Source organism: Zootoca vivipara, chromosome 1 (assembly GCF_965207765.1).
Source record: "Zootoca vivipara chromosome 1, rZooViv2.hap1.1, whole genome shotgun sequence".
Lineage (NCBI taxonomy): Eukaryota > Metazoa > Chordata > Lepidosauria > Squamata > Lacertidae > Zootoca > Zootoca vivipara.
In genome coordinates this window covers 79,521,463-79,542,021 of record NC_142582.1, presented here as the reverse complement: position 1 = coordinate 79,542,021, position 20,559 = coordinate 79,521,463, and the positions used below count along the sequence as shown (strand labels likewise).

General features: G+C 47.4%; 1 protein-coding gene across 1 annotated transcript; it reads right to left on the bottom strand.

Annotated features, from left to right (window-relative positions):
- Positions 1–4,887: 4,887 nt before the first annotated feature.
- Positions 4,888–10,392, bottom strand: FJX1 (four-jointed box kinase 1). The gene has a single exon (XM_060274818.2). The coding sequence runs from the start codon at positions 7,597–7,599 to the stop codon at positions 6,349–6,351; it is 1,251 nt and encodes a 416-aa protein (XP_060130801.2). The 5' UTR covers positions 7,600–10,392; the 3' UTR covers positions 4,888–6,348.
- Positions 10,393–20,559: the final 10,167 nt, after the last annotated feature.

Sequence of the window (20,559 nt, the reverse complement as noted above, 5' to 3'; positions counted from 1 at the left end):
TTCTTGCTTCTTAACTACTATGGAATCTAGTCCAAAACTAGAGAGTTTAATCTCTGTTTAAGTTTCTTTTTGTGTTTTCTGTTGGCAATAGATAAGCCAGTTTCCCCTGATTTCTCTCCTATTCTGAAGCAGCCATTGGCAAGCTGTCCCACACACCCCTAAAGAGGAGAGGACGAGGAAGGACAAAAAGATGTCTTACTCATAGATTTCAGCCCTGGCTGAGTGGACTAATTGGTTCTTCCCTCCTGTCTGCATTGGCTTTCTGCAGCTGAATCATTCCAGAGGCAGGGCAGAGGGGCAACAATGAACCAGCACCTGATCTTACAGAACTAATCGGAATGCAATTCAACACTTATTTAGAACTGGATAGCCTCAGCTGCGCCAGAGCTAGGGATGTTCCTTTTTCAAAATACAGCGGCCAAAGCAGATTTAAAGCTTAGTGCACAACATACTATGACACATTTTACTAGACCAACTGCATAGACACCAACAGTTCAACAACTGTGGCTAATCCTGTTGCTGACCATCTGCCTGGCCCTGGGAAAGATGCTGAGAAAGTTCAACCGATTTGCATCCACAGCTTGATTCTGAAATTCAGAATAAAATGGCTTTCCATTTATCAATGTACTGTATAGGCCAGAAGGGGGGGGCATGAGGCTCAGGGGCCAAGTGTGCCCCCCCAAAAAAAACCTCTCTCTATGGCCCTTGAGAGGCCACACTCCCTCCATTATCCTTGAGTGCTATTGCTCCGCTTAATTTTGCATTTGGCCCCACAGCTTCTGGAAGGCTGTCCACAACAGACTGTGGCCCCCAGGCTGAGAGAGCTCCCCTACCCCCCCATATAGGTTGTGCTACATAAGGCTGCTTGTGACCAATAGCAGAAAGCCAACCTGGGTCAAGTTCTTACTGAGGGCTGTACCACATGGCAAAATGCTATTCCACAAAATAAAGTTTCCTACCCATAGGAAAGCAGTATGTCAGGTTAAATGTTTGGTTGGAGCTTGACATTTAGTTTCCTAAGCAGAGATATAGGTCACATCCACAGCATACATTAAAGTTTCCCCCACAGAATCCTGGGGAACTGTAATTTACGCCTCACTGAACTACAGTTCCCAGCACCCTGAACTACAATTTCCAATATTTTATGCTTTAAATGTATTCTCCGGATGTGGCCCTATAATATATTTAAGTGGGGCAGGGGTGGAGAAAGAATCCTTAGTCCTAGGAGGCCGAACGTGTAGGTTTATGTGGTGGAGCTCAGGTAGAGAATACCAACTCATTGAAAAGAGAAACAAAAGCAGCTATGGTATCATATGAGCCAATGGGATTAAGGCAAGGGGGACCAGCAGAGGTGAGAGGCAAAGGAGTGGAAAGAAGAAGGGGGTGGGGACCGATGGGAAGTACAAGTCGACCAGAAAAGCAGTGGTACTGAGAGCGTGGGTTCAATCCCCACGTTGGGCAAAAGATTCCTGCATTGCATGGGGTTGGACTAGATGACCCTCGTGATGCCTTCCAACTCTACAATTCTATGATTCCTGGCCCTAATAAATTCTAGTCACATGCTCTGAATCTGGTGGAATACAATCAAACTAACAGCCCATCTCCCCCATGAAGCCATTTCCCCCATTCACAGATTTCCTGCCCCCCTCCAGCATCATACACTTAAAACTATTCTCCCATTTCCAAACATCACTGCCTACGTATAATTTGAAATAGTCACCAATCATCAGAGAGGAAGCCCCGGCTCCTTTCTGAAAGGTGTAATTATCTAAGGCTCGGATCTGGCACTGCTGCAGAGACATATCACCCATTAAAGCAGTTTGAAACTGCAATTGTGTTGATACTTTCAGAAACATTTCAAGCGGAAGGAAAACCTTAAGGATCTCTGTAGCACCAACCATTCGCTCTTGCGGGTGGTTGAGAGTTTATGCCACTGCTATATTATTTAAATGCATTTTCATTAAGCGAACACATCTGGGGGGGGGAACCCTGCAGCCAGGCTACTTAACAAAACTCATGCTGACAAACAGTGCTAGGAAGAATCACACAGCTAAATTGTATATTATCATGCAAATGGCAAAAGAAGCGGCACATGGTACTCTGTGCATTGTGCAGTGTGATAAAAGAGTGGAGAGTTAGAAATAAGAGTTAAAGAAAGAGTGCTGTCAGTCTGGGCAGTGGAGTGAAAGAGCCTTCTTAGGGCAGTTAAGGAGGTCTGAGAACAATACTTAGTTAACAAGCCCTATGTATTTTAAAGGTCCAGCATCTAACCTTTGTAAAAACATCATTGTGCTCTTGGGCTCAGAAGTAATTATGATCAAGATGATTCGAACCAGCCCCATCACTTGTGGGAAGCGTTGTTACCAGAATGGGTGCAATCTGTTGGCGATGAAGCTCTTAGCACTCTTTAAGGATATTTGTATGCTCAAAACGATTTCAACTGCACTTACTTTATCTGATGCCTGCAAAATGCCCTCTGACCTCCAGTCTGCGAAGGCAGACATCTCCCCAGATGTGGCAGAGATTATATTCTTATCTGATAAGCACATACAGTTCAAAGGGAATTCAGACGCTTTATTCCATACCTCTACATCCTGTGTTTACAAAGAGAGGCGTTTATAACATTGCCCTCCTTAATGTACGGTGTGGCTCCTCAGAAGCTCAATCAAGGCTGCCAAAAGACTTTAAAGACCCAAACCAGTTCTGGCCACATACGACCTACCGTGTTTCCCCCTTTTTAAGACACCGTCTTATAACTTTTTTTCGTCAAAAAAACACACGGTGTCTTATTTTCAGGGGATGTCTTAAGGCTTGGTGATTTCAGCTTGCCTCCCTGCCACCCGGAACCAGGTGGAGCGCCCAGCAACACGGACGGAGCGCTCAGCAGCACCAGGAGGAGTGCCCCACCGTGCCGGGCGGCGGGGTGGCAGGCTTCCTTGGCAGGGCCAGGAAGAGACGAGGCCGCTGGCTCGGGCGCTCCTGAGTCCTGACCCCAGCCGCTTCCACACGGCAGCAGCAAAAGAGCCGTGCGGCCACATGGAGAGGCGAGCGCCCGAGTGGGAAACGCGCTCTCTGCAAAGCTCTGCACTCATTTCATCCGCCCGACGGGAAAGCGAAGTGGGGAAGAGAAAAAGAGCCGCTTCGGTTTTTTCTCTTTTTCTCTTCCCCACTTCGCTTTCCCGTCGGGCAAATGAAGTGAGTGCAGAGCATTGCAGAGCGCGCGTCTCCCACTCGGGCGCTCGCCTCTCCAAGCTCTGCACTCACTTCATCCGCCCGACGGGAAAGCGAAGTGGGGAAGAGAAAAAGAGAAAAAACCGAAGCGGCTCTTTTTCTCTTCCCCACTTCGCTTTCCCGTCGGGCGGATGAAGCGAGTGCAGAGCTTGGAGAGGCGAGCACCCGAGTGGGAGACGCGCGCTCTGCAAAGCTCTGCACTCACTTCATCCGCCCGACGGGAAAGCGAAGTGGGGAAGAGAAAAAGAGCCGCTTCGGTTTTTTCTCTTTTTCTCTTCCCCACTTCGCTTTCCCGTCGGGCGGATGAAGTGAGTGCAGAGCTTTGCAGAGAGCGCGTTTCCTGCTCGGGCGCTCGCCTCTCCATGTGGCCGCACGGCTCTTATGCTGCTGCCGTGTGGAAGCGGCTGGGGTCAGGACTCAGGAGCGCCCGAGCCAGCGGCCTCGTCTTTTCCTGGCCCTGCCAAGGAAGCCTGCCACCCCGCCGCCCGGCACGGTGGGGCACTCCTCCTGGTGCTGCTGAGCGCTCCGTCCGTGTTGCTGGGCGCTCCACCTGGGCGCTGCTGGGTGCTCCGGGTGGCATGGAGGCAAGCTGAAATCACTTCGAAAGGCGTTTTTAAACGCCATTTTCCCTCAGGGCTGACTTCGCTAGGCGCGTGCTACAGGAGCCAGGAACAGCTGATTTCCCCGCTACAACTTATCTGTATCTCCGCGCTCTGCTTCCTTGCTTTGCCCGCCGCTGCTGAGCGTTCCACGCTGCAGCAGCTGGTTCCAGGCCCCCAGCTGGCAGGCATGGAGGTATGTCTTATTTTCGGGGTATGTCTTATATTTCTCAAATGCTTAAAATGGCTGCCCTGGCTTACTTTTTGACTACGTATTAAAAAAGGGGAAACACGGTATTGACAGCCTGTATTCACCCTGTATTGACGCGCACTGGAAGACATAGCCAGCCAGTTCCCTGGAACCCAAACAAGCATTACAATACACACTGATAAGAGCACTGGTGCTGGTTAGATAATGGATCTCCCTTGCTAGATGGGGGTTTTGAACTTTAGTTGCAATTATGTACACATTTCATTTCAGCTTCTGTCCCCCACTCCCACCTAGATCTGGATAGCAACTAAGCTGAAAAGAAGCCTTGAATTATTCTGGCATGAACAGTAGGTCATAGACTTTTCCATTTGTTTTTGGTTTCCCAGAAACCAAAATGGAAAAGGAATTAACAGCTGCTGAATATGGCACATGCTCTCAGAGATGCTCTGATTTTATAGCTCTTGGTACTACTATAACAGGTTTTTCAACAGTGTGTGAGAAGCAACCAACAGAGGCAGTCAGTGCTGAAACCTGAACTGACTGAATCAAGTCAGTTTTAAAAAATACACAGTAATTCTCCTGGAAATTTGTGTAGGAATTCTTACTCAAATCAGCAGCAACCATTAGACATGCGTGTTACGCATTCTTGATGAGCACAGGGTTTTGGATAAGCTAAGGCACAGGGAGAGAGGCTGCAAAGTTAACTCTAAAGAGCAAGTATGGAACAACTTAACTCTTTTATACCAAGTAAAGAAAAACACCCATTAAAACAAGGAAAGAGAAGGGAAAGTGTTGGAAGAAAGACATTGCTTTTCATAAAGCCAAAACCTTAAACACCAAAAGGCAAAACTTTTAACACATTTTTACTGAAATATCCATTTCTTTAGTATGTTACAGAAGAGCTTAAGAACATACGTCATGTACCTAAAATGCAGACTTCTTTTAAAATAAAAAAGTCTTTTTATATTAAAAAAAATAAGAAAAGTCAAAGTAAAGTGCATGAAACTGATGTTTTCGTCCTCCGGATTAATGCATCAAAACATTTTAATACACTGACAATACTATATAAACCTGGGAATATTTTCTCCTCCATCACCCCATTAGTCAATTATTTACTGTACAGCAGTGGTTACATATAAAAACAGACACACAGAGAAACTAATGATATTTGCCAAATGCTTCTCACTGGTTAAAGTCAAGAGCTACTGGAACAGTGACTTTCTCATCACTTCTTCTTTTTAAAAATACTAACTTTTGTCAAAACTATGTCCGCCCTGGCTAGGAAGAGCCACAGGAAAATGCAAGTCCATAAGTGGGATAGATGCAGAGTGTTACTGGATAGCTAGTACTTTTTTCATTTACAATAAAGGGGATTGTTACAGGGAATCTTGTGCACATACAAATCCCCACTGGAAGGGAAAGGTAGCTGGTTCCACCCCAACCATGGCAATAGCTTTTGCACAGAGTATTTTAGAGTGAATTCTTAAGGGATGCTCCTATAAGAGCAATTAAGGGGGGCACACTTGAAAGAGAAACCTGGCATGAAATTAATACAGGGAGATATATAGCAATTAAAATATACACTTATTATCATTATGCCATGATGTTACAGGAGGCTCCCAGTTGTCTCTTATCCAAGGGACTAGATAGGACCATTTAGTTCCAGCACCATATACTCCCAGGCCACAGACTGAGTCCCTCAAAGTTATTTTGGACCCTAATTACTTTGAACACAAAGAAAAGAAAAACAACACACTGTGCAATGGAAGGATATTACCTGGCCTAGTTTTATAGCAGACAATAGTGCAGGACAGGTGCATCAGGGCAACATTATACCTTACACCTTAAAAAGGCCATTGTTTTCAGTGCATCCCTCTGACAAAAATCTAAGCCAACCCAGGTCTCCTTTGAAGACCGGATGGGAAGCTGGGAGTACAGGCTGCATAAGGCTGCCTAGTTAGAATTTTCACTTTTGGGGTTGGAATTTAAACTGTGTGCGCCAAACAAAGGAAGACCACATTCTGCTGATGGATCCCAGCAGGAAAATGTCTGGGAACCATTAACTAGTCTCTCCGCCCTCCCCCCCTTAAAAAAAAAATACTCTCAATTATTAAGTTCATTTTTCGGCAGGCTGGTCAGATAATTCAAGGCAAGGTTTCCAGAAGTGCTCTAAATCAGAAGCTGCGTTCCAGCCACCTACAACCGTGGCCCCTGCGTTCATCTCCTTTAGGGACACTGCTACCGGGCACACCTCCAGTGCCTTCATTACGCCCATCGAAATGTTAAATCCACCCAGGCCCAGAGGGGTCACAGCGAGGCTGCCTTGGCTTTGCAGTGCAAAATGTGCTTGTGGACAAAGTCGACACGGTCCTGCAGCAGCTGCGCTTGCTGCTCGGAGAGGAAGCCCAACACGCTGGCCAGGGGCTCCCGGGTCCGGTAAAGGTGGAGCAGCTCCGCGGCGGCGTTGCGCGCCCGGTGCAGCTCCCGCACCCGCTGGGCGGTGGCCTCTCGGAAGACGCAGACGGAGCGCAGCAGCGGCTCGTTGTACTTGTCCCACATGGCCAGCAGCCGGTAGCCGTGCACCAGGCCGGCCTCGTTGTCGAGGAAGACCAGCCCACCGTTGGGCGCTCGGTGCAGGTTGCTGGTGGCGCGCTGCATCACCCGCGGGTCCCACTGCAGGCTGAACAGGTTGCTGACCAGCCGGTCGAAGTTGGCCGTCACGTAGTCGAAGACGATCAGGTCGCTCCACTGCACCAGCTCCACCAGCTGCGCTTGGCTCAGGCCGCGCAGCTCCCCGGCCGACAGGGGCTGAAGCCGACGGGGGCCCGACGTCGCTGCCGCCGCGCCCGCCTCGGCCCGCCAGGGGGCGGGAGCCACCACGTCGGTCAGGTTGTCCACCCAGCGCGCCAGGCTCACCACGGCGCCGTCGGCCCAGGGGGAGCCGCGCAGCTCGTCGCGCACGGGAGCCCACTGCCCTCCGCGGGCTTCGACCCGCGCCAGCGCCAACGGGGGCAGCCGCTCCTGGATGCCCAGCAGCCCGGCCAGGTGGTACGAGAGCGCCTCGCCCTGGATCTGCTCCGCGTTGATGCCGTAGCGCACGCACGCGCGGCTGCCGTCCGACAAGCGCGCCAGCCGGTTGGAGCTGCGCCCGCAGCCGCCGCGCTCCAGGGACAAGACGCGCGCTTCGCGGGCCGCCCGCACCCACGACGCCGCCTCCTCGGCCGAGAAGCCCGACGGCACTTGCGCCTCCAGCGCCCGGCTCCAGAAGATCCCGCCGCGCACGGGCGGCTCCGCGACGCCCCGAGGGGGATCCGCGGGAACAGGCGGCGGCGGCGGCTCCTGCCCACTTTCGCCCGGTCCCTCCGAGGGTTGTCCCGGCAGCGTGAGCAGCGCGCGGAAAGTTTTCTGCGCCGCTTCGCTGGGCGGCCGGAGGAGGCGGCCGCTCGACGCCGCTTCGACGCCGGGCTCCCGGGCGCCGCGCCCGCTCCACAGCCCCGCCAGCGCCACCAGCCACAGCCCGGCTACGAAGCCCAGCCCGGCCAGACCCGCGCGTCGCATTCTCCTCCTCCGCCGCCTCGTCCCGCTCTCGCCTCCGCCGCCGCTGCCTCAGTCTGTTGCGCTGGGACCCGGCGGCCGGGTGGCCCCGCGGCTCTCCCGACGCCCGCGGCTGCCTCCTCCTCCGCTCATGGCGTGGCGCTGCTCCGAGAAGTCCGCCGGAGGAAAACAGCCGCCCGCCACGGAGAGGGAGAGAGAGCGCTCTTCTCCGGGCGGCGGGACCGGCGTCTGCAGCGAGACCCTCCAGCTAGGGCAATTCACAAGCGCCGAGACCACGTGGGAGAGCGGGGGGGGGGAGCGCGCCGACCCAGCCCACCGCCCAGCGTGGCTTTCAGCTTAAAGCGGCGATGGCCCCAGAAAAGGGGAGCCCGCCGTTGGGAGTGGCTGCCCGTGGGGGGCTTCTGCGAGGAAAGGGGGTGCCTCCCGAGCCACTCTGACCCCGGGAGTGGGCTTTGATTCCCCCCCTGGTTAGCTTCTTAGCCGCGATCGGGGGCATTTCTCCGACGGAGCGGCCTGGGCCTCGGGCCGCCTCCGCCCGCGCCTCCCTCCTCCCACCCGGGTTGGGAAGCACAAAGGATTCGGCACGTTTAGAAGAAAAGATGGGAGCCGAGCGCTGGTTTCAAAGAGCCTTCCTTCTGCTGGAGTGGGAGGGCCAGAGGAGCGTGGGACGGAGCAGGAAAACGAGGCTGGCGAGAGGGGTGGGCTGCATCCCGGCAACAGCGACACAAACGCAGCGGCGTTTGACCCTTGCAAGCGGGGAGCGAGAGTCGATGTGCACCTCCCACCTGCCCGCCACGCACAGAAAAGGCTACCCTTAGAAAGAGGGCAGTAGTCACACGTTTAGTCCGCAGGAACCCTATCCCCCCCCCCGTCCCCATCAGCAGGATTTGCTTCAGAGTAAATAGTGCACAGATTATGCGGGGTTCGGATCCTGCCAACTGAGCAGCAGCCTTGCAATATATGCACTAAGAAAGGCAGCATTGGTGAGGAACACAAGTGGATCCACATTTCTTGCTGAAACGGTCCTGTTTTCTCCCGGCTGAACCTATAAGAGGTAAATTCGGGACGCTCCACTTGGCTTCTTCGGAATGATCTAACAGAACTATTGTGGCATCAGTCCCTTTGTCTATATATGTATCAGTAACGTGCACAAATTACAGGTAACATTGGGTAAATATTTATTAAGCGGGAGCTCTTTGAAATCGATCAAGGATGGTTTGAAGTCTAGGCTGCTATCTGCTGGCGTCAGTGATTCCTTCTCTCATCCTCCCACAGAGAGAAAAAATGAACTGAGGGGAAAAATTAACATGAAATCAGAAACGACAGTCACAACCTGCTTTCTTTGCCAGCTCAGTGGCAGTTACACTGTGATCCTCAGATGCCAGCTCTGTTTTGTTCAGTGGAACTTTTTAAAAAATAAAAATGTGTGTAGCTACATTGAGTTGCAACATTAAAGTACAATCTGTAATTAGAAGGGATCCAGACAGTTTGATGTAAATTCTGCTTCCACCATGTACGCAAGCTTTTTTTCTCTTTTCTTTTGGCTTATGAAGTCATCTCATCTCACCCAAACAAGCTGTCACACATGTGGACCACCAGCTTGGTGTTATTATTTCACACCCCTTTGGGAATAATCTGGAGAGTTTTGTATTTACAACAAAGAAGAATGGACCATCACCAGAGGATTGCTATGGAAGGATGGGAAATGGGCCACAGCATCCCAAAGCATCTCTAAAGGAATGTTTTATTGACTATTCCAAGAAAGGAAACTAGGTACATTCTAGAGCAGAGGGGCTTGTGACTTGTCCTCTGGACCTTCTCTCCTCCTTGAACTTTCTTAATTCTTGTTTCAATATCCTTCTTGACCAGAGGCAACTCCAGCTGAATACATTACACCAAAATTAAATTTCTCAAAGTCTAAATGTAACAGTCCCTTTCTCAGATCTTGGGGCCTTCACCAATATCAGTTGGTCAAGCAAAAATGTCATGTGTTGTGCAGGATCAGTATGTGTTATCTGTCTAAAAAGCACTTTTAGAGAGTATTGCACCCCCCCTCCATCCTCAAACAATATATGATTGCTGGGTGGAGGGAAGGATGCAATTATTCCCCATTGCAACAAAAGGACAAGCCATGGCAACATGAAGAATGTCTAGAATATGGTTCGTGGAATGAGTGTCAGAGGGAGCCCCATGAGTGATAACGCAAGCACTCGTCCATGCCCATTAAAGAGGTTTTGTTTTATGTATTTATATCTGCTTCTTTAAGAGTTGATAGCTCCTCTGTTGGACCAGGGTGCATGCACAGACCGTCTAAATCAAGTGTTTCCCAACCTTGGGTCTCCAGCTGTTTTTGGACTACAAATGCCATCATCCCTAGCTAGCAAGACCAGTGGTCAGGGATAATGGGAATTGTAGTTCAAAAACAGCTGGAGACCCAAGGTTGGGAAACACTGGTCTAAATTAAGGGTGTATGAAGACAACCACAATCAAGGAAGTACAAGCGGTATACTGCCTTTGCCTCTGGAGGCACTGTTTGGTTATCCTGTCTAATAACCCGGGTGATGCCAGAGCACACTGCCCACCTCAAGCCTGATCCAATGCTACAATCCATTCTCCAAGGACTGGTCACCAATAAAATAAACAAGCCCTCCAGAGTTCTAGCTGAAACTTCCACCAGCCTTCACGAGTATTTAATAAGTGCACAAACCACCTACATTTTCTTCATCACGGATGTTAAAATTACATAATTGCTTCTCCCTGTCATACATTATAATGTATTAATCCGCTAGCCCCAATTCATTACCGTGTTTCTCATATTTTAAGGCATCCCTACAAAATAAGGCATGGCAGGATTTTCCTGAGGTGGAAAAATATAAGGCATACCTCGAAAATAAGCCGTACCGGGTGGTGGAAGAAGGTCTGTGGCAAAGAAGGGTTGCTGCTGCCGCGTTAACCCCCGAGACCTGGCTGCAGCCTCAGCGCGCAGCGCGTGCAGCCCCAGAACCCGGCTGTAGCCTTTGCGCACGGACACCCGGGACCCGGCTGCAGCCTCAGCGCGCAGCGCGCGCAGCCCCAGTACCCGGCTGCAGCCTCTGCCTGCCGCGCGTGCAGCCCCAGGACCCGGCTGCAGCCTCTGCCTGCCGCGCGCGCAGCCCCAGGACCCGGCTGCAGCCTCTGCCTGCCGCGCGCGCAGCCCCAGGACCCGGCTGCAGCCTCTGCCTGCCGCGCGCGCAGCCCCAGGACCCGGCTGCAGCCTCTGCCTGCCGCGCGCGCAGCCCCAGGACCCGGCTGCAGCCTCTGCCTGCCGCGCGCGCAGCCCCAGGACCCGGCTGCAGCCTCTGCCTGCCGCGCGCGCAGCCCCAGGACCCGGCTGCAGCCTCTGCCTGCCGCGCGCGCAGCCCCAGGACCCGGCTGCAGCCTCTGCCTGCCGCGCGCGAAGACCCGGTGGGAGCAGGTCTGTCGTCTGCACAGATACCGGTACCGGTACTTATTTTTTAATTAAGACATCCCTTGAAAATAAGCCATGCTGTGTTTTTTTCAGGAAAAAATTAATATAAGACATGACTTATAATGTGAGAAACACGGTATTTACACAACTAATAGAAGCGTTCAGTGTTTTAATATAAAATGACAAGTTTTACAAGTAATTATAGACACTGTTATCATCCTGGGATAACACACCGTTACTGCAATTGAGGGCTCCACCGTGTGGCAAAAAACTGAAATGGATGGAATTCATAAGATGTTGCATTTAGCGCTGGAGATCGTTCAGAGTGCTCTTACACATTATTTCACAAATCCTTACAGCAGAATCATTAGGTTGCTGATCATCCTCATACTGTGGATAAGGGAGTGATGCTGAAAAAGCAGTGGCTTGCCTTAAGCAAGTTCTTGTCAGAGATGGTATTTCAACCAAGGATGTGGTTCTGTCTTAGGCAATGTACTTCTTTGTGTCTTTACTCAGCAGAGAGTCCCATTGCATTCAAGGTATCAACTCCCAGAAAAAGTGTGCATAGTATTGTAGCCTGTCACTATACTGGATTACCATAGTATGTATAATCTACATACTATGAAAATTAGTGTGTGTGCGTATAATTCGTCTTTGTTTTATGATAGACATATTTTTAAAGTGGCAGATATTCTTGTTTTAATATGGTTTCAAGGTATAAAAACAATTTCTGACACTTTATGATGTGTCTATGGTGCAATATTTAAAACAAGCATCATATTAGCAAAACATGCATTGTACTTTTTATATAACCTTTATTTACTGTAAATAATTGCTGTTTTCACTTTAACAGTGAGACTCTGAAGCTATAAATCACTTTGTTTTTTAAAAAATAATAATCAAGTGGTATCTACAATTTTTGAAATAAATAATGTAATTAAATAAGTGAGGTTATTGTTATTCCTATTTTACAGATGGAGTACTAATAGCCAAAAATGTGTGACACAGTACTTGCTCTATTACTGAAATCATTACTAGCTTCATTACTAAAATCAAAAGGAAACACAATTCAAATGTCAAAGATTATTTTAAACTGTCTATCAAATTATAATGCCTTTTTCAGATGAAGAAATATGGCGTTTTATGGTGAAACTAGAAGACAAGCTTACCACTTTTGATGTTGATGTTAAGGTAGAAGAACTGGACAAAAACTCTCTTCATGTGGAACGGTTCATAATAGATTTCACATTTGCACATTCAAAGATTATTAAATGTCTACTTCCTTCCCCATCTGGCTGTGAATATGGTATTTTAAACTGACCTTTGTGGCAAATTTCTGTTTCCCCAACAATGTTCTTCTTACTCCACCTACAGGCCAAAAGCAATTTTGTCATTTGTTTCTGTTCACTCCTGTACAACAATATTTGAATACAAATGCAGGCATTAAATGCATTAAGTTACAATGAAATGCTCCCCACCTTGTAATTAATAAAAAATGGGCTGGAAAACCCAGATGAAAGGAAGAAGACCCCAGGACCAGTAATAATTCTCCTGTTGGGTTTCTTTCTCCTTCCCTCCCACCAACAGATGCTATGTTCTGAAGGTGGTATATAGAAATGCAGGTGTCTTCCCTTGAGGCAGGAGCAGCCCTCCTCCCAGAACGCTGCCCACAATTTTGCATGCCAACCCACCAGCAACCTGTTTTCACTGCCTCGCTGGGACTGCAATGACAGAAGGGTCATCAAAAACCTGGTAGGCCACGCTTGATGGACCATGTTCAGATTGACAGTTCACAACTTCTGCAGGCCTGCCCTCAAGGAAGAAATATGCATTTGACCTGCTTCGTATTGTGAATGTTTCGGTGACAGAGTGGGAAATTTATTTTTCCTCTTGGTGTTTTTTTAAAAAATAAGATAATGTCAGATAGCACATCATTCAGCCTCTAGGTTGTAGAATTAGCAGGCCCTTAGCTGCTGCCCTGCCAGCCTCTGAAAACTTAGAGTGAAACTCAGCTGAAAATGCCAGAATAGGGCCTATGGGGTTCTCTCAAATCTAGGGTTGAGAGAGAAATCTTGAGACACTGAATGTCCCACATTCCAGAAGCTCCACTTTGTCACTTAAATGTTGTATGGCTTGATAGAAATATTATTATTTAATTTTTTCCCAAAAAAAGTTTGTTTTAGGATACCATGTGATCTATGTACACGACCATCTAATTGCCACCAATTTGACAGAGCGGGCTTCAACTCCCCACAACCAAAGGTGTGGATGCTAATCCTAAATGTTTAGGATTGTACCCCTGTAGGTGGATTGTTTAGGATTGTACCCCTGTAGGTGTTGTCCCTTTAACACAGGCATCCCCAAACTTTGGCCCTCCAGATGTTTTGGACTACAATGCCCATCATCCCTGACCACTGATCCTGTTAGCTAGGGATAATGGGAGTTGTAGGCCAAAACATCTGGAGGGCCGCAGATGTAATAATCTTCTCCAGATTATTTTTACTGGGCAATGATATGCTAAAACCTGGCCTTTTTATCCCTTGAAACTGCACAGTGTTAACAGGGACAATCAGATGTTCCCTTGATGGTCCCGATCATCAAAAACCCGCAATTCCAGATAGGAACAGCCCCGTTATCCTGAATAGCTGCTTCTTATTCAATAGGAACCAGGGTGGTGTTTCAATAGGAAGGAGCCCAAAGGCTGACACAGGATAGCACCTGAGAGCAAATCATTATGTGCCGGAAAAGGGACTCAAGGGTACAAATTTCATAGAATCATAGAATCATAGAGTTGGAAGAGACCACAAGGACCATCCAGTCCAACCCCCTGCCAAGCAGGAAACACCACCAAAGCATTCTTGACATATGGCTGTCAAGCCTCTGCTTAAAGACCTCCAAAGAAGGAGACTCCACCACACTCCTTGGTAGCAAATTCCACTGCCGAACTGCTCTTACTGTCAGGAAGTTCTTCCTAATGTTTAGGTGGAATCTTCTTTCTTGTAGTTTGAATCCATTGCTCTGTGTCCACTTCTCTGGAACAGCAGAAAACAACCTTTCTCCCTCCTCTATATGACATCATTTTATATATATGAACATGGCTGTCATATCACCCTTTAACCTTCTCTCCTCCAGGCTAAACATGCCCAGCTCCCTAAGCCGTTCCTCATAAGGCATCGTTTCAAGGCCTTTTACCATTTTGGTTGCCCTCTTCTGGACACGTTCCAGCTTGTCAGTATCCTTCTTGAACTGTGGTGCCCAGAACTGGACACAGTACTCCAGGTGAGGTCTGACCAGTGCAGAATACAGTGGTACTATTACTTCCCTTGATCTAGATGCTATACTCCTATTGATGCAGCCCAGAATTGCATTGGCTTTTTTAGCTGCTGCATCACACTGCTGACTCATGTCAAGTTTGTGGTCTACCAAGACTCCTAGATCCTTTTCATATGTACTGCTCTCAAGCCAGGTGTCTCCCATCCTGTATTTGTGCCTTTCATTTTTTTTGCCCAAGTGTAGTACTTTACATTTCTCCTTGTTAAAATTCATCTTGTTTGCTTTGGCCCAGTTGTCTAATCTGTTAAGGTCATTTTGAAGTGTGATCCTGTCCTCTGGGGTATTAGCCACCCCTCCCAATTTGGCGTCGTCTGCAAACTAATTTAAATTTAGAGATCGTGGTTTTACTAGTAATACATTTTAAAGGAAGTCTATTTCTCTCTGAGGCTAAATTTTGTTTCTAAACGAGCAAACCTTTAGGCAGGGAAATCCTCTCGACGAAGAACCCTTGCCACTGACATACTAACAAGAAGGCTAAGCATAAAGATTTATGCACTATTGCTTACAGTATGAGCAAAGAGGCCAGTGGCATGCAAAACTGATTGAATCCCCTTAAGGGAAAGCAAAATAGATGGGGTGGTAGTGGAATGCAATTAATAGTGAAATGCATCAATACTAGAATGCAAAAGGTGGGTCTTAATAGAGTTGTCACTTGATTACAAAATATTGTATAGCTCAGTTGTATGCATGTCTATCCAGAGGTTCTACTGAGTTCAGTGGGTTTTATTACTAGGAAAGCAACGTAAGATTGCAGTCTAAGGTCACCTCCAGATTATCAGTATTTTGCCAGAGCGTTTCAAACACATACCAGAAATGTAGGTTTGTGCAACTTAAGTTGATTAAACTGTTTTATCACCCTGGTGCAACAAAACAACTTTTAAAATACCTTTTGTGTTTAGGAGAGTTATGGGAAAATGTACTGCTGAACAAATATTAACAGGAATAAATATTATTTACTTATCTGGAGAGTGGCAACACGAAAACGGGCCTTTTTTGTGGTGGCTCCTCATTTGTGGAATGTTCTCTCCAGGGAGGCTCACTTGGCACCATCATTATATGTTTTTAGGCACCAGAATGCAGCGGGTCCCAAGTTCAATTCCTGGCATCTCCAGGTAGGACTGGAAGAGACTTCTGGTCTGAAACCCTGAAGAACCACTGTCAGTCAGTGTAGACAGTACTGAGCTAAAATGGAACGATGGTCAGATTCTGTATAAGGCAGTTTCCTATGTTCCCGTGCTAGGGTCCCAATCCATAGAAATTCTGGCACTTAGAAAAATAACAAAAACACTGCCCTTAAAATCGGAGCTGCATAACATGAAATTTAGCCCTGAAATTTGGATTCTGATACAAAACCTCCTGCACAAAACAACTGCACAAAGACCTGACTGAAGGCAACCAGCTAACACTCAAATTTCACTTTCTGTTTGGGACTCATTGGCTATTAAACATGCAAACAGCCTCTATCAGTGTAGCCTAAGTCCATGCTTCTGCCTTTTTTGTTTGTCTGATTTTTGGATTCTTTTTGTCTGTGTTTCTTTTCTTGGAATATCTGAACATCATCATGGTAAACTTCTGTGTGATTCATTGGTGGCCCTGATTCATCACTTGGGAATTACTGTTTTAGAACAGCGTGTGTTAGCCCAGACCTTGCCATGGCTGGAATACAAGGAGATGCCAAGTATTTAAGGGCATGCTGGTTTCCATTCTCCAGCTCCTGTGCCTACCCATGCCTGTTTTCCAGATGGAAAAAGAAGAGAATACAAAGGACTGAGTTTTACAGCTGCAGATATACAGTACCTGTGTATTCCGGGTGCATCCATTGTGCAGCAAATGCAACAACTGACACTCTGATCATGCTACAAATAAACCCTTGTGGCAGATATTCTTTCAGTCCATGGGCGCTAATTTACCCCAAATGAAGCAGAAATACAGGTGCTGGATTTAGGTCAGAAGGTTCATAATCCAGCTCTTACAGAACTCAAATAAAACAGATCATTTAAGGGATATTATCAACATGCTTGTGATAATGGAGCAAATGATAACAGTTCCTGTATCTTGTTATTGCCGTCTAGGCAACCAACACAATGGAGTACTAATACTGGTGTCTGAAATATTCATTTCTTTGCCTTCTTTATGTTGTATATCTGCACCTTCCACTAATATTTCCATAATTTCTAGAATTCCAGTTACAATTAAACAATAAATATACCAACCCCATCTGCCAATGATATGTGGCCCTTGGAAGGTTTTGTCTCAGAGGATGCCGTCCTTGGGCTGAAAAATGTCCCCCAGTCCTATTTTAGAAGGTCACATATTAGAAGAATTAATTTATATGCCTTGCACCAAGGGAGAATATTGTTATTTAGGTAACACATCAATGTACAGAGCAGCATCAGCAAGGAATTTACATCACACTGTGTCACGGTCCGGTCGGCGGGCGTCAGCACCAGAGGCAAGATGGTGGTGTAGAAGCAGGAACAGGTGCGGGGCTGAGAGTTCAGCAGCAGGCAGTTGCAGGGTCAAGGAGCAAGGCAGAGGCGAAGGTCTGGGAGTCAAGGAGCAAGGCGTCGGCAAGGTGAAGGTCCAAGGAGCAAGGAGCAAGGCGAAGGCTCAAGGAACAAGAAGCAAGGCGAAGGTCCAAGGGTCAAGGAGCAAGGCGAAGGTTCAAGGAACAAGAAGCAAGGCGAAGGTTCAAGGAACAAGAAGCAAGGCGTCGGCAAGGCAAGGGTCCACGGAGCAAGGATCAAGGCGTCGGCAAGGCAAGGGTCCACGGAGCAAGGATCAAGACGTCAGCAAGGCAAGGGTCCACGGAGCAAGGATCAAGACGTCGGCAAGGCAAGGGTCCACGGAGCAAGGATCAAGACGTCGGCAAGGCAAGGGTCCACGGAGCAAGGATCAAGACGTCTGCAAGGCAAGGGTCCACGGAGCAAGGATCAAGAGGCCAGATGCAACCAGGCAGGGATAGCGTTGCTGTGGCCAAGAGCTGAAGGGAAATGCTGAGCTTTTTTTTTTTTAAAAAAAAATATTTTTATTAATTTTCCAATTAAAACCAATTATATCACATTCAATATTTCAAATTATACACATATATATATCAATCAAACCGAATGTTATGCCAAATCATCTAAAGAATTTTTTATTTGGGTTCCCATGCTTCAAGAAATTGGGAATTCCTCGCAACTGTCCACTGCCGTCTTTTTTCTAAAGTTCAAATCGTCCTCCAAGTTCATAATAATCCAGATCTTCCCCTTACAGTCACATAGATGTTTTCCACTTTCATCCGATTGTTTCCCAGCTGCTGAGATAAATATCAAACAAAGTTTCACAGATGTTCTTTCTCCTGTGTGAGTTAATCAGTCCAGCCTCCCCATAAATCTTCTTAATGGAGCTCCCTGTTGCGTCGAAGTAGCACGAAGCAGCGCCATCTTAAAAAGCTCAAATCACTTTCGTTTTCTCTCATAGCCATGAAGATTTACGATCATTATAGAATTTACAGCTTTTCCAGGCAGGAGACCCAAACATCAAACCATAAACTCTTGGTAAATTAATGGATCTCCTTGCCCTATAGCTGAACTTAGCTTCAGGTCGCTGCTCCAATTTAAAGTGCGTCACAGCTCATAAATCCTCCGAACGCGTCCAGAACTCCTTCCGTCCGACTAGGGGGGGGGGCTTTTCTCATCGGCAACTCCACATCTTTAAAAAATATGCTCAGTAACAGCAGTTATAAAGTTCAACTCACACAGTCTTTTGCTTCTCTTTCACTCCAAACAAGCCAGGACATCGCGTCCGGGAAGGTACGAGGCAACAATATGAAGAAAAAAAAATAAAAACTCACTTCCCTTATCGCTCCGTCCCCATCAATCCTTCTTCCAGATGCTGTACAATCTTTGACTCCTCTCCCTCAGCAGCATAAATTTCTCAGCAGTAAACAGCGCTTCTTCCCCTCCTTCTGAAGTATGTCCATAGATTTAAGCCTAATTATCTTCTTTAACCATGGAAATCCCCGCCATGCAGATTAGCGTCCGGGAGTCTTGGCCCTCGTAAGTGCTCAGCCCAAGCTCCCCCCACTCCAAAAACAGTCGGAGTGGGTCTGGGGGCATCGCGGGCCAGCGGCCCCTCTCCGTAACCCCCGGAGAGGGTAGGGGGTTGCCATTTACTCCCCTAGCAACCGCCAAATTCCTCACGAAGGTCAGAGAGATGGAAAACAGGTCCGCCATTCCTGCAGGCGGAAACCGGAACCACGGAGCAAGGATCAAGACGTCGGCAAGGCAAGGGTCCACGGAGCAAGGATCAAGACGTCAGCAAGGCAAGGGTCCACGGAGCAAGGATCAAGACGTCTGCAAGGCAAGGGTCCACGGAGCAAGGATCAAGAGGCCAGATGCAACCAGGCAGGGATAGCGTTGCTGTGGCCAAGAGCTGAAGGGAAATGCTGAGCTTTTATCCCTCCCAGCTCCTGCCACCAGGTGCAGTGAGGTATCAAGTGGCCTCACCTGAGTGACCACTCCTTGCCTCTCCAGCACAAGCTGAGGTCTTCACCTGTGTGGCCACGCCTTGCTTCTCCAGCACAAGCTGAGGCAGGCCCCAGTCCTGCAAAGCACTACAGGCCCCAGAGCCTGACTCCTGCCCATACTCCTGACACACTGCTTCCAGAGACCTGTTTTTCATTGTGCTGCATTTTTTTCTGTACATTCTCTTCAACAAGTGCCTTCATTGGCTTCTCTGTATCTTTTAATGGAGCTGTCCATCGTAAAGAAAGACTTGATTTGGTTAGGATGTTCAGGATTGAAATGATTGGGTTTTTATTATCTTCCTGATGTGATTGTCATCTAGAGATCCTCTAGGGGTCCTCCTAGGATTTTTCCAATAGTAGTTACAAATTTGACGGAGCCAGGAACCCAGAATGCTTTCTGTCTTGTGGAATGTTTGAATGCTATATGAAACAAATGTCTTTTTTGACATTAACCAAAGTCCAAGAAATCTAAGCTCCAGATGCAGGATACTAAAGGCCAGTGATTTATGTACGGCAGAGTTTCATGTTACACAACACTTCATAGGTAACCATGGCCAGCAGCCCTCTTTAACATCAAACCAGTTCACAAGAGTTTTGATGCCTGATTCTTGGCAAGCTTTAGTATCCATCAGCTGGTTTGATGATTCGCAGTTATATGAGAAGGATATGCACATTCCTTTTCAAAGATGATTCACAAAGGTAAAGGGATATTTATATTTAGTCTAGTAAGGAGAGCCAAAGGCTCTGCCATGTGTGATTTATCTGGCACCAAAGAAACTCGCACTGTGATAATTCAGTTGTATGTAAAATACAGTCTGGAATCCCAATCCTAAATTAATTTCTTTGGAAGCAAGCACAGTTGATTCCAGTGGACCTTACTTCCACACACAAAAAATTCAGCTAAGTTGCACGATTCAAGTAGAAAAGTAGGAGTGTGTCTTATATGGATCTATGCTCAACTTCGACATGGTGATGTGATTGTGTGGTTGCTTCACAATCTACCCAGTGACCCAAAATTATTCCACAGTTACCATAAATATGGATTATAAAGGGGAATCACACACATAACTATTTACCACGTGCTGAATCTTGCATGGATCCACTCAATCCAATTTTTGGGGTGCTAATGCAGTTGTGTGGATTGTCCTCAAGAACCTGAATTGTCTCAGAGAACTGATGCTTCGTTTAACTGAAGATTTTCATTGTGATTAGAAGACACCAGGAGATACACATTTGTTTTCTAACAATGTAATGTCAGTGTCTTAGAAATGAGGTTTAATAATAAAAGATGGCTGTTGCACCATGTAGACATCATCATTTACTAATCATGCTAAGTTATTCTCTTTTTGAAAAGAAATGGATGGTTTCAATATTCATATGAAGGATAATCCAAAGCAAACAGCGGAGATGTCTCTTTTCTGACACATCACCTCCATCCCATGTTTGATTTACTGGATTATTCCACAAACCATGTATTGTCCTTACATTATACTATGTCCTCTAAATCTGCCATCATGTACCTCTATGATTAAAAACTGCTTTCTCTGAAATTCATCTTTGCAGTTCCTGCTGGTGTGTTTGCACCGCATAGAACTTGCTGCTGCCTCCCCTCTCTTTCCCTCCATCCCAGTATGCAGTGACGATGCAGGCAACTGGAGGTCAGGGCTTGCCC